This window comes from Natator depressus, chromosome 7, assembly GCF_965152275.1.
Source record: "Natator depressus isolate rNatDep1 chromosome 7, rNatDep2.hap1, whole genome shotgun sequence".
Taxonomy (NCBI): Eukaryota; Metazoa; Chordata; order Testudines; family Cheloniidae; genus Natator; species Natator depressus.
The window spans coordinates 26824078-26842738 of NC_134240.1; the positions used below are offsets into that span (position 1 = coordinate 26824078).

The 18661-nt window shown below is 38.0% G+C and overlaps 1 protein-coding gene across 4 annotated transcripts in view; it reads right to left on the minus strand.

Annotated features, from left to right (window-relative positions):
* Positions 1-18661, minus strand: part of CACNA2D3 (calcium voltage-gated channel auxiliary subunit alpha2delta 3) — an 869947-nt gene that overhangs the window by 31340 nt on the left and 819946 nt on the right. For all 4 annotated transcript variants that reach the window (XM_074957772.1, XM_074957774.1, XM_074957773.1 and 1 more), the window contains 3 exons: positions 7458-7533; positions 3059-3111; positions 1383-1438 (listed from right to left, as the gene is read on the minus strand). In XM_074957772.1, the coding sequence (XP_074813873.1) occupies positions 1383-1438; positions 3059-3111; positions 7458-7533 (185 nt within the window). The remainder of the gene's footprint in view (positions 1-1382; positions 1439-3058; positions 3112-7457; positions 7534-18661) is intronic.

Below are 18661 nucleotides of genomic sequence, written 5' to 3' on the forward strand. Positions count from 1 at the left end.
CAAGATCAAGTCCCTGTGCTAATGACCATTTAATTATTTATACAATGGAACAGCTTCAATAGGTGAGACTGAGAGAGATCCACCACAGAATACCCTCTAGTCTGGTGGTAAGGGCACTCACCTGGAATGTGGGAGACTCAGGTCTGAATCCCTGCTCCAGAGAAGGGAACTGAACCCATGTCTTCCCCTGTCCTAGGAGAATGCCTGAGCTACTAGGAGGAGGAGGAGGAGGCAACAGAATCAAACCAGGATCAAAGGAATGCAAAAGATAAATGAAAGGTTATGTGTGCACCCCATGCTCCTAAACTATGCTATCAGCAACTCAGGATCTGGGCCTTGAAATGGAGAATGTTTTAATTGTTATAGTGGCAAATGACTACCTAGTGTAATAAACAGTTTAATAACACTATTCTTACTAATTATCATACAGCAATTCTGAAGTATCCAAAAGGATTAAAAAAAAATATATAAGAGCTGATCAAAACTAGAAATTTTCATTCTGCAGGAAATTCTGACATTCTGATATTTGTTTTCATTCCAAATCAGAAAAAAATAAATGGCAAGTTCCCATGAAACAAAAATGTTGACTTTTGTTTTTTTTAAAAACTGATTCCATAAAATCTAAACATTCATTCCAGTTTCAACTTTGTTAGCACTTTTATAATCTATCATAATTTATAATAGACTATAAAATAAAATAAATTTTAAAATAAAGTCATTTTTAAACAACAAAAAATCAAAGCATTCTGTTCTGACAAGGTCAAAATGGAATATTTAGACCTTATCAAAATGTGGTTTTTTTTCAAGTTTTTTTCCTAATGAAATTGTTAAATTAACATACTCCCACAGAATGTTTTGATTTTGATAAAACAGCATTTTCCAATAGAAAATAAATTCCATCAGAAAAATTTTGAGCAGCTCTATACAATATGTGCTATAAACAGAATGAGGCTAATGGTGATGCATTAAGCAGGAAGATTTTTTTGTTTTTAATTTAGAAAAGAAAAAAATATTAGAACAGGAAAAATGCATCTTGTTTTATTGTATTCTGTTTTTTGTTTAAAATCACCTTCACAAAATCATCCTTAATATTATTTATATGTCACATGCATTTTAAGTTCTGCTTTTATGCTAATACATTGTAATTTCACTGCAGTATTAAAAATACACATAAGCACACACACAGAGAGATATGGAAAATAACTGAGTCCTAAACCATCATAATGAGGGCTGAAAGAGAATATAATATTGATGACAGACAAAAATTTACCATTAACAATATTAATATAGTAAATAAAACACTTAATGTATGTTTTAATATTAAAAGTGCAATTAAATCTAGAATATTTTTCATTAGGGCCATAAGAACAGTTTACACTTACCTTTTGCTGTTAAATCTGAGTGCCACCAACTGCACAAATTAAATTCCACCAAGAACCTAAAGAAATGATCAAAATGTTTCATATTATTACATAGAACGTTTTCAAAATATTAGCTCTTTGTTCCATCTTTAAAATGTCGGTAGGGTGATACCATTCATCCCATTTTAAATAAAAACAAACAAGAAACTGATGTTCAAGCTGCTAGCATAACTCCTGAGTTATCTTTTGCTATTGTTATATTTTCTCTAGGCTTTATCTTGCCAGTGAAAACTTATTCTGAAATTAACACTATCGAGATATTGTAGCTACATCATTTTACAATCAAGAGCTTTTACATGAGAAAGCTCATTAAAATTCCCAGTGCATGGCAGCCCACAGCAATTTTACAGTTGACCATTATTTATAGTTATTCTTCATCATACAGAATATTTTGATTCTCTAGTAAAAAGCCATATGGTTAGAACTTTCCTGGCCATGATACAGAAATACAAATAAAATACTTTCTTATGCTTATTCAAGGATCCTAAATAATAAAATATTATTTTACTTCTAGCGGTAGAACAGACTTGATTAACCAGTGGCTAACTAGTTTTGGGGGTTTTTTTGGTCTATCTATCGAGAAAATACACTAGCCCATGAAAATATGCTGAAGGTCAACTGAAATGTATCAGCTTTTATTATAATGTGAAACCAACATGCAAAGTTAACCTTAATGACAAGAGACTATAAATTTTCAAATTCAGAAGGGGAGAAGTGTGTTTCTTGCAATTTTTGATGTTGTTACAACCAGCAAGAAAATCTCATTTGTAATGTGATTTTTTTCTGATATTTACTTTGAGAGATGCATTTCAATTCTGCAGAGTGTTAATGGCCAATTAATTACAGTTTCCAAGATCATACTTCAAACTGTCTTTTCAAAAGCTCATAATACTTTTCAATTAAAACAAAATAGTTACGAGAAAAGATTGCTTCCTATTTACGGAGAGATTACATTTAAGCCTGAAATTGAGCTGTCTGAAAAGTACAATAATAAAACACACAGCTTAGAATATTCTAAGTGATTTGTTTACATAATAACACAAAACAGATTTTTTTAAAGCTCTCCTTCCTTTTGTGTGCTTCTTCCCTGTGCTTTTTTAGGCAATAGGTCCAATTTCTTTCAAAAGTCCATGCCCACTAATGCATCATCTATGTTCATTTAAAACATTGTGGGGATTAGATAAAGTCAACAATTAAATAACATGTGATAAGCACACCTTGATCTGGCATAAGTTTTAAAGGGTCCAACTTATAGAATACTTTATGAAATCACAAAATAACACAATGAATCACTAAGACAGCGTGCTCTATTGACTACAGCCCACCCAAGCAGCACTAAAAACAGCCAGACATTCATGTTAAATTTAACAGTAACCACAATAATAAATTTGGTTTGCGTATTGCAAGCTGCTAGACTGCTAAGCAAAGACATAAGGATATAAGTGACAACCATGAATAACTTATTAAAAGCTGCAATTATACATTCCTATATTATATATTTTCTAAGACTTTTACACCAGAGATTTAATAATAAAGAAAAATGTTACTGAATTAATTACAATTTTTTAAAAAAATAATTCAGTATGTAGGACAAAAAAGTTAAAATATTCTTTAAATTCTTGACAGAATTTACTTACACGGCAAGTTCAGTCATTATCCATTTTACTGCGGCAAAGAAGGCATTATAAGGCTGAAGAGAAGCAATTCATTTAATAAAAAGGTAAAACATACAGTATTTGTACTGTAACTGAAGGCTTTATATAAAGACAATGGTATTTGAAACATATGGGTATCATGTCAAAAAGTAGCAGAGCTTTATCTAGGAGATTAAAAAGTAGATACAGTATCTCAATGGCAACATTTTAAAACATTCAAACTACACAGTCATGAAATGTGCTTTACAAGTAAAACAAACGTGATCCAATGCAGAAGTTATCATTGAGAAACACGGAATTTCTGCAAATGATACTTAAATATTTTACCTCTAGGGGCTACTATTTCCTAGGCTAATGTGGAGGGAGTAGTACTGATAGATCACTTAAGTGTTTGCAATTGTAATTCACAGAGTTGCCTCTCTGCAATGTAAATCTCTATTCCTCACCTCACTGCCCTTCATTGTAATTGGGAGAGGAAAACTGACACAGCTTGAATTTACTTTTTGTATGTGAAGTCATCTGTGCCTTTCTGAAAGCCCAGCACTCGGGAATATTCAGAGTGTTAAAATATTTATTAATTTTCCCTATATTTTGTGGGAAATTAATTAAACTAATAATTCAATTATTTTTAAATGGAAGTAAATTGATAATTTTGATTTTTATTGTGTTTTATACATTTTAAATATTTTTCAAATAAAGTATCAATAGGAATATTCATTTTGGGGGTAACCCATGCAGAATAATTAGTTTCCTGAAATCTGAAATACAGAAGTCCATCCTCTCACATATTTGTGCATAGATCTTTCAGCTCTGTAAGATGTTTTGAGTTCTTCTTGTGGAAGCAAGAGCATCAAGGCATAACTTTGAGCATATGCATAGTCCCACTGACTATAATGGAACTACTCAAATGCTTGAAGTCATGCATATGCTTAAGGACCTTGCTGAATCAGCACCTTAATAAGGTCCCCATTGCAGTAACATCTGGAATACCTAGGCACAATGGAAAAAAGAATGGAATGTCAGCTTTAACTGTTTTATTTCTGATTTCTGGCAGGTGAGGAGGATGTTTAACTAAACAATGCCATTTTTTAAGAGCTTGGGGTCATGTTCTCCCCTAGGTGTATGCTGTGCAGAGAGAAACAGAACAACCCTCATCACACAGAGGATGCTATATACAGCATTTCCTCTCTTAGGGAAGGGGAATTTAAGATACAATTTACATGAGTTATTGTAGCTTTGAGCAGCAGCAACTTCCCAACTGAAGCTTTCAGAGACCACAGAGGGGGTTTTGGTACATGGCTGGTCAACCCACAGCCAACTGCAGTATAGTGTATGTGCCATCATTGCTAGAATGGGATGCTGAAGTGGTGCATATAACCTGAGACCAACAAGATCTTGACCTATGAAGGGCTGATTTATAGGAAAAAATAAATGAACTAAAGAGCTAAGTGATGACTAAAGGGGATAAGATAACCCTCTATCAGAGCTGGTCAGAAAATGAAATTTCCATTCAGTGGGAAATTCAGACAGTACAAAAATTGTTTTAATTGGAAAATTCCATAGTTTCACACACAAAAAATAATCTGAAAATCCTTTATTCTGAAAAAATTGATTTTCCCTCATAATGTCGAATCACTTCATGTTGATAATGTCAAAACAATATAAAAATAAATACAATATTTTAACATAATATCAAAGAAAAACATGAATTAAAATGTTCTAACATTATCAAAACAATGTTTCAAAAGTTCTGAATTGAAATATTTTGATGCTGTTGAAATTTTGCCATATCATCAAAATGAAAACAAGAAAAGTAAAATGTTATTCATTTAGATGTTTTCCTGGTGAAAATGTCATGGCAATTGACACTTTCCCATGAAATGTTTGATTTTGACTAAGCTGCATTTTCTGATGGAAAACTTGTTCTGACATTTTTTTAAACCAGCTGTACTGACTGCTGATATATATATGAAAGATCCTAACACCAAAGAGGAAGAGAAATCATTTAATGTCATGATCTTGCAAAGGGATCCACCTGGGTGGCCTTTATCCTTGCACAGGTCCCTTGTTAACACTGGTTTATTGGTTTGGCTCACGGAGGTATAATTTGAAGTTAGTGGGTGAAATTAAGATAAGGAAAAATCAGGCTGAATACCAGGAAAAAAACTTCTTTATTATGAGACCTATTTGGCTGTGGAATAATCCCATAAAGGAAGGGCCAAAAATCCCGTCACACTTGGGACTTTTAAAACTAACCATACTGTACAGAACAATCCTACACTGACAATGAGATAGACTGGGATGATCTATAGGTCTCTTGTCCATTTCTAACCTCTATTATTTTAATCCCATGGTCTACAGGCATATTCTACAAATCCTGACTGTGCGCCATCTCCTGCTTTGCACAGTCACTCCTCCTGAGTGGATGATATGGTGGAACGCTGTCTCTTTAAGACTTGTGCACAGTTCTAAACTTTCAACAGGGCCTCAAGACCAGCCTTACTTGTGCCTGCAATTGTACATATGTAATTCTGAGGTGGGAATATAGCACATATGTGAACATGAACAGTGTGTGTCTGTGCAAATTGTATGGTAAGGTGCCTAACAGGCGATTTACATGTGCAAAGCTGTGGGCCAAGACACAAATGAGCTGCTGTTTAAAATCTGGCCTTAACGTCTCAGCCTGCATTTTCTTTACACTGTCACTGCAGTCATGATACTCGGAGATGGGTGAACCAGCAGAGATAAAATAAACTCCAAGTGAAGCTTTGCCCAGCCTTCAAAGTGAAACTGAAGTAAATCTCTTTTGGGAGTCCAAAAAAAAAAAATGGTTATCTTTGATAGAAAATGTTCACCACATGTCTCAGTATATGCCACAATTTTCCAGGAAAGGCTTTTCTTCCAATATTCCCAGTGTGACCAGAAATAGGGAGTAATGACTATCTCTTGCAAAAATGTCTGCTTTTGAGATATAATTTTTGCATACCAAAGAGGTTAGGATAGTACAGCTCCACATTCTGGGATGCTGATCCAGACTGAACTGACACCCTACCTCCCCCCAAAAACCTTTTTGATGTTTTTCCATTGCTGTTACTTTAAAGACATTTTATATCTCTCCTGCAAATCTGATTCAGAATATTCCATATCATTTAGCTGACATCTTACAACTTGATCCTGAAAACACTTACTGCTTTGCATAGTGCTATATAGTCCCAATATGATAGTAAGCGTCTCTAAGCTCAGGCCTTTGCTTGGAAATGTTGTATTCCATATCTTCAGGTATTTAAAAATATGTGGGCTCATGCAAATACATACATGCAAATGTTGTAAAATGCATATGATTATTCAACAAGGCATAAAAGTTATACATAGATATTTGGAAATCACCATAATATTTAAATATTTACCTAGCAGTGTAAGTAATTATGCTGACAGAACTATTAGGTTTAGCTTGTATATCTGTACTCAGGTACATTTTAAAAAAAATTTGTGTAATAACTTTTTCTAGAGTCTATTATATCAGTGAATAGGGTCCTTCAGTTTTGCAATTATTTTGTGGCAGCCTTTATATACACATTTTTTATGCTAAATACTAATAAATTTGGTTAAAAACAATTCATTTTGTAATATAAAAGAGATAATTCAACTATATACATCCAATCTAATGGTCCATTCTGGCTTTTAAAAAAAACTATGAATATTTTGTATTATAAAACACCCTAAAATTATTAACTGCAGCTCTGATCCTTTAATGACCAGAGGTCTGCTCACGTGGAACACACTTGACTTCACTCGGGTTCTGAGAAGGCACAGGAGTCTATATGCAGACCTAGGTTTAAGTGGTCAGTGAAATTCCACTTTAGAAAAATCAATCTGTTGTTCAGTTTACTGCAGAAGTGCAAAACAAGGTGCAGAAAACATTAACTTGAAGGCTTTAACAAATCCAACCACCCTGTAATTAAAACCTCCCAAAACTTTTTTTTAAACAAATTATATATTTTAAAATTCCAGATCTTTGCCTAAAGCAAACGTTTATAGTTAATTTAGAAAGTTATGAGAGTAGGTGTTCAAAATGGGACAAATAACATGCTGACAGACCCTTAGCATTAGTAGTGCTAGTGGAAAAAGCTACCGTACAAGAGTTTGGTCCTGCAAATACTTAAACACAGTGGATTTATGGATATAGAACCATTGTTCATATGGGATGGGATGGTACGATAAATGTAAGAGCTTCAATAGTTCAAATAGCAATAATAGGCTTGTGATAACTACAATCAAAATATTACATCATATATATAATTTGCAACAATTTTAGATATATATTTGCAACAATTTTCTGGTGATTTTGTGGAAGGGTGCTCATAATGTTAACTATACTTACGTCCAGTAAGCTATGGGCACTGTCGCTACTCTCTTTGTTTGTTCTACACATGGCCTGGTAGTCATAAAGTGTAATTCTACAGAGAAGAACAGAAAACTGCTTGACTAAGAAGAAAACACACCAGAATAAGATGGTGAAATACAACAGGGTCTGCCCACAAAGTAGGCAGCAAAATAAAATTTAAAAGGGGGAGGGAAGGGGAGGGAGGGTCATTAAAATACATTCCAGACAAAGGAGCATAAAGGCAAGAAACACTGTAAAACTTCGTAAGGATTTTATCAGGCTGTGGGACAAAACGACAGCATAGTTGGGAGAAGAGAAAATAGGGAAGGGTACACATACAGTATAACAGATGGTGGGGTAAACTATGCAAGGAAAAGGAGACTATACATTCAACAGGATGCTTAAACAATTAGATTTTGATTCTGGACTGAGATCTGCACATTTAGCCCCAGAAAGCGACACAACCTATGCATTTGAGGGGCTACTTTTACCACAACACTCTCTGTACCCTCAAAGGTGAAGACAGACATCTCCACACATCTAGAGAGTCCACATACCAGTTATCCCCTCCAAGGGTTGTGGCTTCCCAAGAAGTGGGAGGTTGAAGCTCAGCGTATTCACTCTTTCGATATTCCAACCAGCATGAGTGTAACTGTGCTACTTTTTATGAGCGCAAAATATTCAATATGTATAGTGCTTGCTGTAATAAACAATTTATAGGAACCTCCTCAGATGCATAGTCAAAAGGGAGCTCTCTGCCATCTTTGACATAACTGAGAGATTTTGTGTAAAATCCAGCACTTAGAGACACGTGGAATTGTGACAATCTCTAAGAATGTGTCCATAGAACAATGAGTCAATTACACCCATCCACATAGATCGCTTTTAACATCTGTGACAGATGAAATATTGATTTTAATCATCATTTAATAAGTCATTACAAGTATGAATTAACAAACGTTACTCATGTAAATTAAACATTCATTTAATGGTTTCATCATCATAAGTATGAGAGAACACAAGTGGATGTGAATGGCTTATAAAAATGTGAAAGGGGACTGCAGTGTTCTCTAACATTTGGCATGCCTCTAAGTGAAATGAAAAGCACATCACACTCTAGGGTTAGGCCATAGGATGCCACAGTGGCATGTCAAAGCCAAAGAGCCAGCTAATGACACATTTTTAACGTCACTCAGAAGCATTCTATACCATATACGTGAAATGTTGGCAATCCAAAGTGCAAATTGTTGCAGTCCATATTGTTAGGTAACTATATATAATCTAAATTTGTGACTGGAACTGTCACTAAGAGGTTCTGAGAATCATTCAAATGTTAGGTTTCAGAGTAGCAGCTGTGTTAGTCTGTATTCGCAAAAAGAAAAGGAGTACTTGGGGCATCTTAGAGACTAACAAATTTATTTGAGCATAAGCTTTCGTGAGCTGCAGCTCACTTCATCGGATGCATTCAGTGGAAAATACAGTGGGGAGATTTATATACATAGAGAACATGAAACAATGAGTGTTACCATACACACTGTAAGGAGAGTGATCACTTAAGATGAGCTATTACCAGCAGGAGAGCGGGGGGGGGGAGAAAACCTTTTGTAGTGATAATCAAGGTGGGCCATTTCCAGCAGTTGACAAGAACGTCTGAGGAACAGTGATGTCATGGCAAACCTGGTGGCTGAACTTTGTCCTCACCCATAACTATTTCACATATAGGGACAATGTATACCTTCAAATCAGCGGCACTGCTATGGGTACCCGCATGGCCCCACAGTATGCCAACATTTTTATGGCTGACTTAGAACAACTCTTCCTCAGCTCTCGTCCCCTAATGCCCCTACTCTACTTGCGCTACATTGATGACATCTTCATCATCTGGACCCATGGAAAAGTAGCCCTTCAGGAATTCCACCATGATTTCAACAATTTCCACCCCACCATCAACCTCAGCCTGGACCAGTCCACACAAGAGATCCACTTCCTGGACACTATGGTGCTAATAAGTGATGGTCACATAAACACCACCCTATACCAGAAACCTACTGACCACTATTCCTACCTACATGCCTCCAGCTTTCACCCAGACCACACCACACAATCCATTGTCTACAGCCAAGCTGTACGATACAACCGCATTTCCTCCAACCCCTCAGACAGAGACAAACACCTACAAGATCTCTGTCAAGCATTCTTACAACTACAATACCCACCTGCTGAAGTGAAGAAACAGATTGAGAGAGCCAGAAGAGTACTCAGAAGTCACCTACTGCAGGACAGGCCCAACAAAGAAAATAACAGAACGTCACTAGCCATCACCTTCAGCCCTCAACTAAAACCTCTCCAACGCATTATCAAGGATCTACAACCTATTCTGAAGGACGACCCATCACTCTCACAGATCTTGGGAGACAGGCCAGTCCTTGCTTACAGACAGCCCCCCAACCTGAAGCAAATACTCACCAGCAACTACACACCACACAACAGAACCACTAACCCAGGAACCTATCCTTGCAATAAAGCCCGTTGCCAACTGTGTCCACATATCTATTCAGGGGACACCATCATAGGGCCTAATCACATCAGCCACACTATCAGAGGCTCGTTCACCTGCACATCTACCAATGGGATATATGCCATCATGTGCCAGCAATGCCCCTCTGCCATGTACATTGGCCAAACTGGACAGTCTCTACGTACAAGAATAAATGGACACAAATCAGACGTCAAGAATTATAACATTCAAAAACCAGTTGGAGAACACTTCTGTCTCTCTGGTCACTCGATTACAGACCTAAAAGTGGCAACTCTTCAACAAAAAAACTTCAAAAACAGACTCCAACGAGAGACTGCTGAATTGGAATTAATTTGCAAACTGGATACAATTAACTTAGGCTTGAATAGAGACTGGGAGTGGATGGGTCATTACACAAAGTAAAACTATTTCCCCATTTTTATTTCCCCCCCGCGCACCCCCCCACTCTTCCTCAGATGTTCTTGTCACTAGTGGAAATGGCCCACCTTGATTATCACTACAAAAGGTTTTCTCCCCACCCCCCGCTCTCCTGCTGGTAATAGCTCATCTTAAGTGATCATTCTCCTTACAGTGTGTATGGTAACACCCATTGTTTCATGTTCTCTGTGTACATAAATCTCCACACTGTATTTTCCACAGTATGCATCCGATGAAGTGAGCTGTAGCTCATGAAAGCTTATGCTCAAATAAATTTCTTAGTCTCTAAGGTGCCACAAGTACTCCTTTTATTCAAATGTTATATATTACTTACACAGTATATTTCTGGCTCAGATACATTCTGACTAAGTGGTTTGGATCCTGCAGTTTCAGCTAAATATTTGGTATGTGTCACATAATGCTTTCTCACTTACTATATCTTATGTCCAGTAAAAAAAATGGCGAGGAAGCCAGAGCTGTATCGGCCTGGCAGAAAGAGGCAAATGGTAGACAAAACGCATAACTAGAGACCTATACATGGGTGTAGGTTAAACACTGACCATATTTGGCAGAATCACGCCCACAGCCAGATCCACGCACACAGATCTGCCAAGACAAACAGAGCAGTACATGGTGTAAGTTGTGCTGCCCTTATGGCATGCAGAAATACACCACTTCTTCTAGCTTTCCCCCTTCTCCCCGCTAACCAGGGTTACACTTTCCAAGCCTCTCCATCTCCAGTCGTGGCTCCTGTGTTTCACTCCTCTGTATCTAAGAACCATGCACTGCTCTTATCCGTGCATGGAACCACTGATGTCAGCATGTGTTAAGCACACAAAGAAGAGCAGTTTACAGGCTTTAATTGTTCTATGAAGAATTGCCAAAGAAGACTACTTCACTGAAATGCCCCCACTCTCCCATGCCCCGTTGTCTGTTCTTAGAGTAGTGTTCAGTTTTCACTCCTTTCATGGTATGTTTAATATAATGAATAAAAGTACTGCAAACGTGGTATTTGAAAAGTGCAATCATATCATCTAATGTCAGCTTCATCTGCTATAAGAGGTTTGTTAATCTGAAGATTGCTTTATCCTGCCTAGAAGTTTTAATGAAATTATATTACTATGTACCACTTAGAACATCTGTTATAATTATCATTTAGACTTCAGTCTTAAATACTGGAAGATGTCTTTAAATATTTTTTCAATATTAATGCTTGTAAATACTATGATTGTATAAGTGAAATGTTGCGTGTAATTTCTTTACTAAACATTCAATGATAAAGGTTAATAAAATATTGCAATATGAATTCAAACAAGTAATTTTAAATACAAAATTTAACTGAATAAACCTGGTTATATAGGCTGATGGTTAAGGATGGTATTGTTTTGGAAAAATCTAAGATTGCTCTTATTGTTTATAACTCCTAGGTTAAAACATGTAGTGAAATAGAATTTTACTTTGCTGTAAGGCAAGAAGTAAGCCTTAGCTTTAAGGCACATGGAGAGAGTTATAACAGAGAGCCTTACAATCAAGGTGAGCATATAGCATAATAGCTATTGCTGGGCTGGAGTGCCACAAACCCATGTGTGTATGATACTGCAATGTGTTTATAGTCTTTTCTAAATATATTAAAGTGTTTCCAGAGAGAAGATTCCGGTTACAGGCGGAAAGTATAGGAAAGTCGCTTTCAAAACAGAGACAATGTATCCAGATGGAAAAAAAAATTGAACAAATCTTAAGGAAAGCTGCAGGACAGATACAGTTTTCCCAATAAAGGCCTGGAATAAATTCTGCTTTTGTGAAGGAAGTACTGATGTTGTTACAACATGTGCTATTTAACAATGGCTATTAAATCCTACCATACTGAGTAAAATAAGTGTTACGCTGTTTTTCAAAGGATCAGCTTCAATGCTACTGAAAACCTGCATCTTTCCAAAGACAATTCAAACAACAACATCAACAAAGGATGTGCAGATCACATTAGCAAAAGTATGACTGTAGACATCTTCATAAGGTCTAATTCTTCACCAATGGAAGCCAATGGGAAGATTGCAGTAACCATGAATGGCCACAGGATGATGCCCATAATGAGGCTGAAATTTGAACACTACAACATGTTGAAACAATTCAGGACTTTCATTCAATGTCACTATTAATAGATATTAAAGATCAATACAAATGGGTTCTACAGCATTCACAAATTCAAATGCCAGCTTTCCTTTATTCTTGAAAATGTGTTACAGCTCTAAGATTTCCTGTACATCAAAATGGTAAAAGACTTCTAGTGCTAATACTTGCAAACACTACTGTAGCATAAATAGCAAAAGTAGTGATCCAAGATTCTGAAGTGCTTCTGTGTAAAGAGTTCATTTCTACAGTATTATATTAATGCTAATGTCATTCTAAGATGTTATAAAATAATTTTTTCCTCAATATTTAGACAGGTTTAACTAAATGTTGCAAAAAGAAAGATTTCTAGATTATTTAGCCTTTCTGAAGTGATTGTGATGCTGTTTGAAAAGTTTGTGGCTACCTGTGTCCTGTTCAGCTGTTTATAGTTAAAGAACATGATAATTGCCAGCTTTCCCTCTGATCTAAATTTAAACCCATCTAGTTATGCCCAACCCAAGCCTGATGTGTTCTTAGAATCAGTAGATTATTCTTGCCAGAGAGAACATGCCTGAGTCTTTATGACATCACTGTACTGTTAACTGCCCACATTTCCATACTTTATCATCGTCACTGAAGTCCACAGAACAGTTGCTTTCAAAATCTGATATATGATAGACACAGACTATATATAAAACTTTAAGTAATGGAAAACAAATTTTCAACAGCTAACTATGCACCTCTGTTTTAGATAAACTTGGGGGACATATCCATTTTGGTGAAACCCTTTTATAGTCAGTTTCCTGATACGGTAAATTCAGTGTTGCACTTTACAATGTACTTGCAGCTGAGTAAAAATCTGGTTCGAGAAAATTAAACATCTAACCCAAAATCACTGGGTAGGCCAGAGTGGGGACCATGCTTGACAGTATTTTTCCCATGCAGCTTCCTACAGTGAACTGTATCTCACTTGTGGGATATAGGCCTACATTGCTGTGCATGCATTAGAGGTAGAAGATTTCTCCCAGGTTATCTCTGGGTCCTACTGGTTGTCCTCAGATCAGCATTTGGCTGCACCTCAACGCTATTAGGGCTGTCACCTCTACCCCGTTGATTCACACAGGGATTAGATTCTTGGCCAGGCCTCTTTTTCTAACCCAGGTGTCTGGCATCCATGCCTGCCCATCGGGGCAATTCATGAAGGAGCAGTCACAGCAGAAATGACCTGTTGCTAGCACAAAAAAGCAAGTGTGAGTTGAGGTTTTTTTTCCACCCCTGACTGCACAGGGGAGGTGGGACTTGTGTGGTGGGTCTTTCTTTGGGACTGGTCCGTCCTCTCACTCTTTCCTCCCCTTGGAACCAGTCTTCTAGGGCTTTGTTATAGCCATGGACTGGCTGGGGGCGCCAGACCTGGCATGCAGTTCCCCAATGGGTTGCCCCCCTCAGCAGGCCAGAAGGTCTGCTGTCACTGGTCAGCTGGGGTGAGCATCTTTGGTCTTGAGTGGCGCCACCATCAGGTCTGCAGCTGCTAAATTGTTCCAGCACCACTTGTTTGGCCACCTGTCCCCCTGTCCGTTTCTTGGGCTGGAGCCACTGCCAAGAGTATTCCTTACGCCTCTTGGTCACTGCTCATAACTGGGTCCCCAGGGGACATCTTTCCCAACATAAGCACTATTGGTGGGTTTCTGCCATGATACGGAAGGTGTCCAAGATGGCCCCTTGACCTTAGCATAATCTTGGGCTTCCATGGCATCAAAGTTCCAGTACACAGCTTGAGCAAATCCAGTAAGATATGGTGCCAGCAAAACAGTCCTGTATTCGGATGGCCATCAAGCTGCTGTGATGACCCTCTTGAAAGTGACTCAGAAAGCTTTGGAGTCATCTTCTGGCCTTGTTTTTGTGAGTCTTACAGGAGGTTCGTAATTGTGGTGGGGCTCAAGGTACCAGTCACCATGTTTGTGTTTGCTCCGGGGGGTTGTAAAATGGCCATCACCTGTTGAAGCAGGCTTTGTTGCTGTTCCTGCTGTTGTCGCCTGCTCCTGGATAAGCTGTTATTGCTGTTGTTGGGCAGTCATATGTTGGAACACCTGGTTCTGCTGCTGTTGGCTGACCATCAGCCACTTCAAAAATTTGTCGAAGTCCATTTTTCTTCTCATTCTCTCTCTCTCTCTCCCCTCTTTTTCTTCCCTTCCAGTTCTTCTTCTCAAAGTCTTACAGCAGACCCAGGGTGAATGCTCACATTCTCCACCAAGTTGGGATGTTGTCACTTGATGGAAGCATCACCCAGTGGTTAGGGGGTGAGTTCCTCCTTAGTGCAGAGGGTGGTTGGTAGGAGAGCCCGGGCTCTCCCCTCTACTGGGCTCTACCCAGGGCCCTGCGAGGGTTACCAAGGGCGCCTTACAGTTGCCCTATCTGGGCCACTTCCTACCCCCCATTCTATAGTCCATGCTTTTCTATCTATAACAACAGATGCTGAAGAAAAGGTATAAACTGCACCTTTAGTCTGTCTAGGCCCACCAGATAGGCTCCCCTTTTTCTAGAAGAGCTGCTGCAGCATCCCTTCTTAGGCGCTCCCAAGGCATATCTTTCTCCCTGCCTTGTCTTTCCCTTTCTGAGTGGTCTGGCTTCCTTATAAGTTCCATCTGGAGCATGCTCTGGGCAGGGTTGTCTGGGCCCAGATCTATCCTTTAACCCCTTCAGTCCTAGTGCTGGGTTTATACACCCCATCACAACCAGCAGCACAGGTTATACTAACTTATGTATTACTTTCAGCTAGATCTTCAGCATGTGTTTTACTTTCTACCTATCAATGTCAAACATTCTTATTTACAAATATACTAGCAAAGATATGCAACTGAATAAAAAAGAGTAATTTTCTCACCAATTCAAGATATTATGGCATATATGTAATTTATATGAATAACAAGCCTTATATGATTCTGTCTTGTAACTTATGCAAGCTGCAATTCTATAAGAAAGGAGGAAATGCACACAAAGGGAAGCAGGGAAATTGTCAATGGGAGTAGCCCTGTGCCAAAGTGAGTAATTAACACAATCTTCTTCCAAAATTTAGCAAACCAAAAAATTCTGACCCTGAGTCATCTTAGCTTAATATATGTGCCTGTGAGCAACTGTTAGATTCATCTCCAGTGCTCCTTTTAATACCACCTAATCATGATCCCATAACGAATGCGTGTACTGCCTACTAAGATTCCCAAGTGTCAGCGGACAATACTATGGTATTTTACAACAAACTATTTTTCAGCTATGTGATGAAACATGCACAGTACATTGCAAGTAAATGTTGTGAAATTTTTACCGTTAGGGGACTGGGTGACTCAGGTGACCGGTAGGGGACATGAAATTTAACCTCTAGGCTGTGAGTTGAAATCCCACCCAGGTAGGCAGTGACTGAATAGCTACTATATGAAGCTACTACATAGCTATTTCACTCAGTGGCCTGTGTGAAATGAATTGGTGGGTCTCAGTCCAGTTCTAATGGACAGATGTCCACCTCCTCAAACACAGTTGGCATCCTTGCTTGAATTCTCAGCAGAAGGGCAAGATTTAATGAGCATGGAGAGTGAACTAGCCTCTCAGGCTTAGAGGTGGCCCTGTAGGTCACTGGCTGAACAGTGTAAGGATAGACAAACAGATTATTATAGTCTCCAGGGCTGTCAATCCAGCACCTTTCATCACTACTAAATTCAGTTAAAAAAAATAAAAATAAATTATGCCTTTGACAAAAATAACTTGTCAGCGCATGTCTTTGGCTGTGCTTAGGAGAAGAGCTGAACTAGTTTTTAACTGCTTCTAATTGCCAAGATACTGCAAAGCATAACATTTATAAAGCTACAACTCGACGTTTATTTCTAGCATGCAGAACAAGGACCCTTTTACACAGCACACATGGTTGGGGCCTTACAGTTGGGTAAAGATATTCCTGTATATCTTAATACACTGTATGAAAGTGGTAGTAAAATTCACTCAGACCTAAAGTCTAAACCCAAATTCAGTTATGAGCCCGTGAATCTTAGATGTCGGATGGGCCAAGAGCATACCACAGAGCCATGAAAAAGTGACAAGAGCACAGGTCAAGAAATACAGCTGGCAAATTTGAACAGTCAGAACAGGGCTCCTCTTTCTGGCAACGTCATTAGGTAAGATGGGGAGACCGATCTATTTTTAATGCCTCGAGATTGTGTGCAGGTTACAAATGAGGCCTATTGTGCAGGGCATTTTTGTTAACCAAAAAAACCCCCCAAAACCCAAATAACCCCCCCAAAACCCCAAACCAAAAACAGCAACAACCCTCCCCTCCCACAACCCTGCACCTGACTGTATTAATTTTGTCATATTTTATGACATACTTTTGGGGTATATGTTGGGTCTGATCCTGCTCAAAGTCAATGCAAGATTTTCATTGACTTCTTCAGTGGGAGCAGAAACAGGCCCTGGGGACTGCAGCAATTAAATACATCAGAAATAGGGACTGTTTTCCTCTGGACCAGTGAAATAATGTTCAAATTTGTACAGGTGAATACAGCTACATTAAGCCCCTCTTGACTGCTCCTTCATTCTCAGCACTAGTCTCCTCCAAAGTGCACATTTCATAAACAAATTGCGGATAAAAAGGTCATTGCATTTTTAAATGGTTTTGAATACCACCAAATAAATAAATCAGTCCATCCAGTAGGAAGCTAAGCACGAAATTAAAGAAAACAAGACTTGCAAATATAACATTTATCTTTTAAAATATTCCCAGCGCATTTAATTAAAAGTCATGTCACAGTCAAGGAGCTTACATGTTAAAATGTCCCATGGTGCAAAGGTGAACATGCTTCTTTAGAAGGCTGTTATGTCTGAAAGGGAGTGGCGTGACCCACTAAGTTTTTCTTTTTCCAGTATTTGGCTTCAAAAATGCTTTGCAGTTTTGCATGTAGTTAGGATTATAACCAAGAAGCAAAACATTTCTAAGATTTGGCGAACTTTCACTAAACTTAATTTATAAGCCAATCAAAAGATAGAATGTGTGTGTGTGTGTGTGTGAGTGAGAGAGAGAAAACGGTAAGAGGTTTGGAATGTACCATACTTTGAAAGCACAGAGAGCATGCATTATTCACTAGGAAGCACATAAAGAAAGATAAATGAAAGAAGCAGGGGAAGGCGAGCAGCAAGAGGAGCCCTCAGAGCAACAAGAAATTGTTAGTGAGCCTTAGCATCTGGGAAAGCTGGAATCCAGGTGTCCACCAGTTTGGTCTTATGTTCTGACAACATGATTAAATACCGAAGTAGAGGTCCTTCTGCAGGGGCCAGGAGAATGCCTGATGGAAACAGAACTGTCAAGAGGAGAGGATATTGTGTCATATTTGCCTTTAAAATGTACTCATTTTTAGATCCTACTGAAGAATTTTGGGGGGACTTTTTGGTAGACTAGACCTTCGGCTTTCTCTTCCATTTTTACTCAGTTCATCCCTTTTATAAACATATTTATTCATAGATCTCTGATTTTGTAGGCTTTTCCACATTATACACTTTTCTTTCAGCAAACAAATAGCATTTCACACTATTCCCATGAACTGTGTGGTGTGACTCTTGCAAAAAGCTAAAGTATATTGGTTCTTGTAGCAAATCTTTTTAATTGAGAAGAAGTTTTTCATGATAAGTTTCAGTACCTATAAAAGCTGCAGCTTTTTGGTTTATATCAATTCAGTTCCTTCCATATGTACATCTTAATTTAAATGACATTTTAATACCGGACTATGTGCATTATACAGAATGTACAGTAGACAATGATTCGATAACTAAGGACTTAACAGTCAACAGGCCATGTGACTGCAGAGGTAATTTGCTAAGAAAAAGACTATATATTTTCCTGAACATAAAGTTAAAACTAAGAAGATCAACAAAAGTGCACTACTCAGTCTAAGAAAAAGACTTTTTAGTTCTACTTGAAGTTTCACATTAAAATACAAACAGCCAATGTATGGATGGATTTGTGAATACCCAGGTACATGATGAAAACAAATGTGGACTTAGGGAAACAACCCCCTTTTGCCCAATGCTTCCAGCCTGATTGTGAGAAGTACTGAGTGCTCTCTTATCCAATAGAAGTTGAGGGAACTCACAATATCAC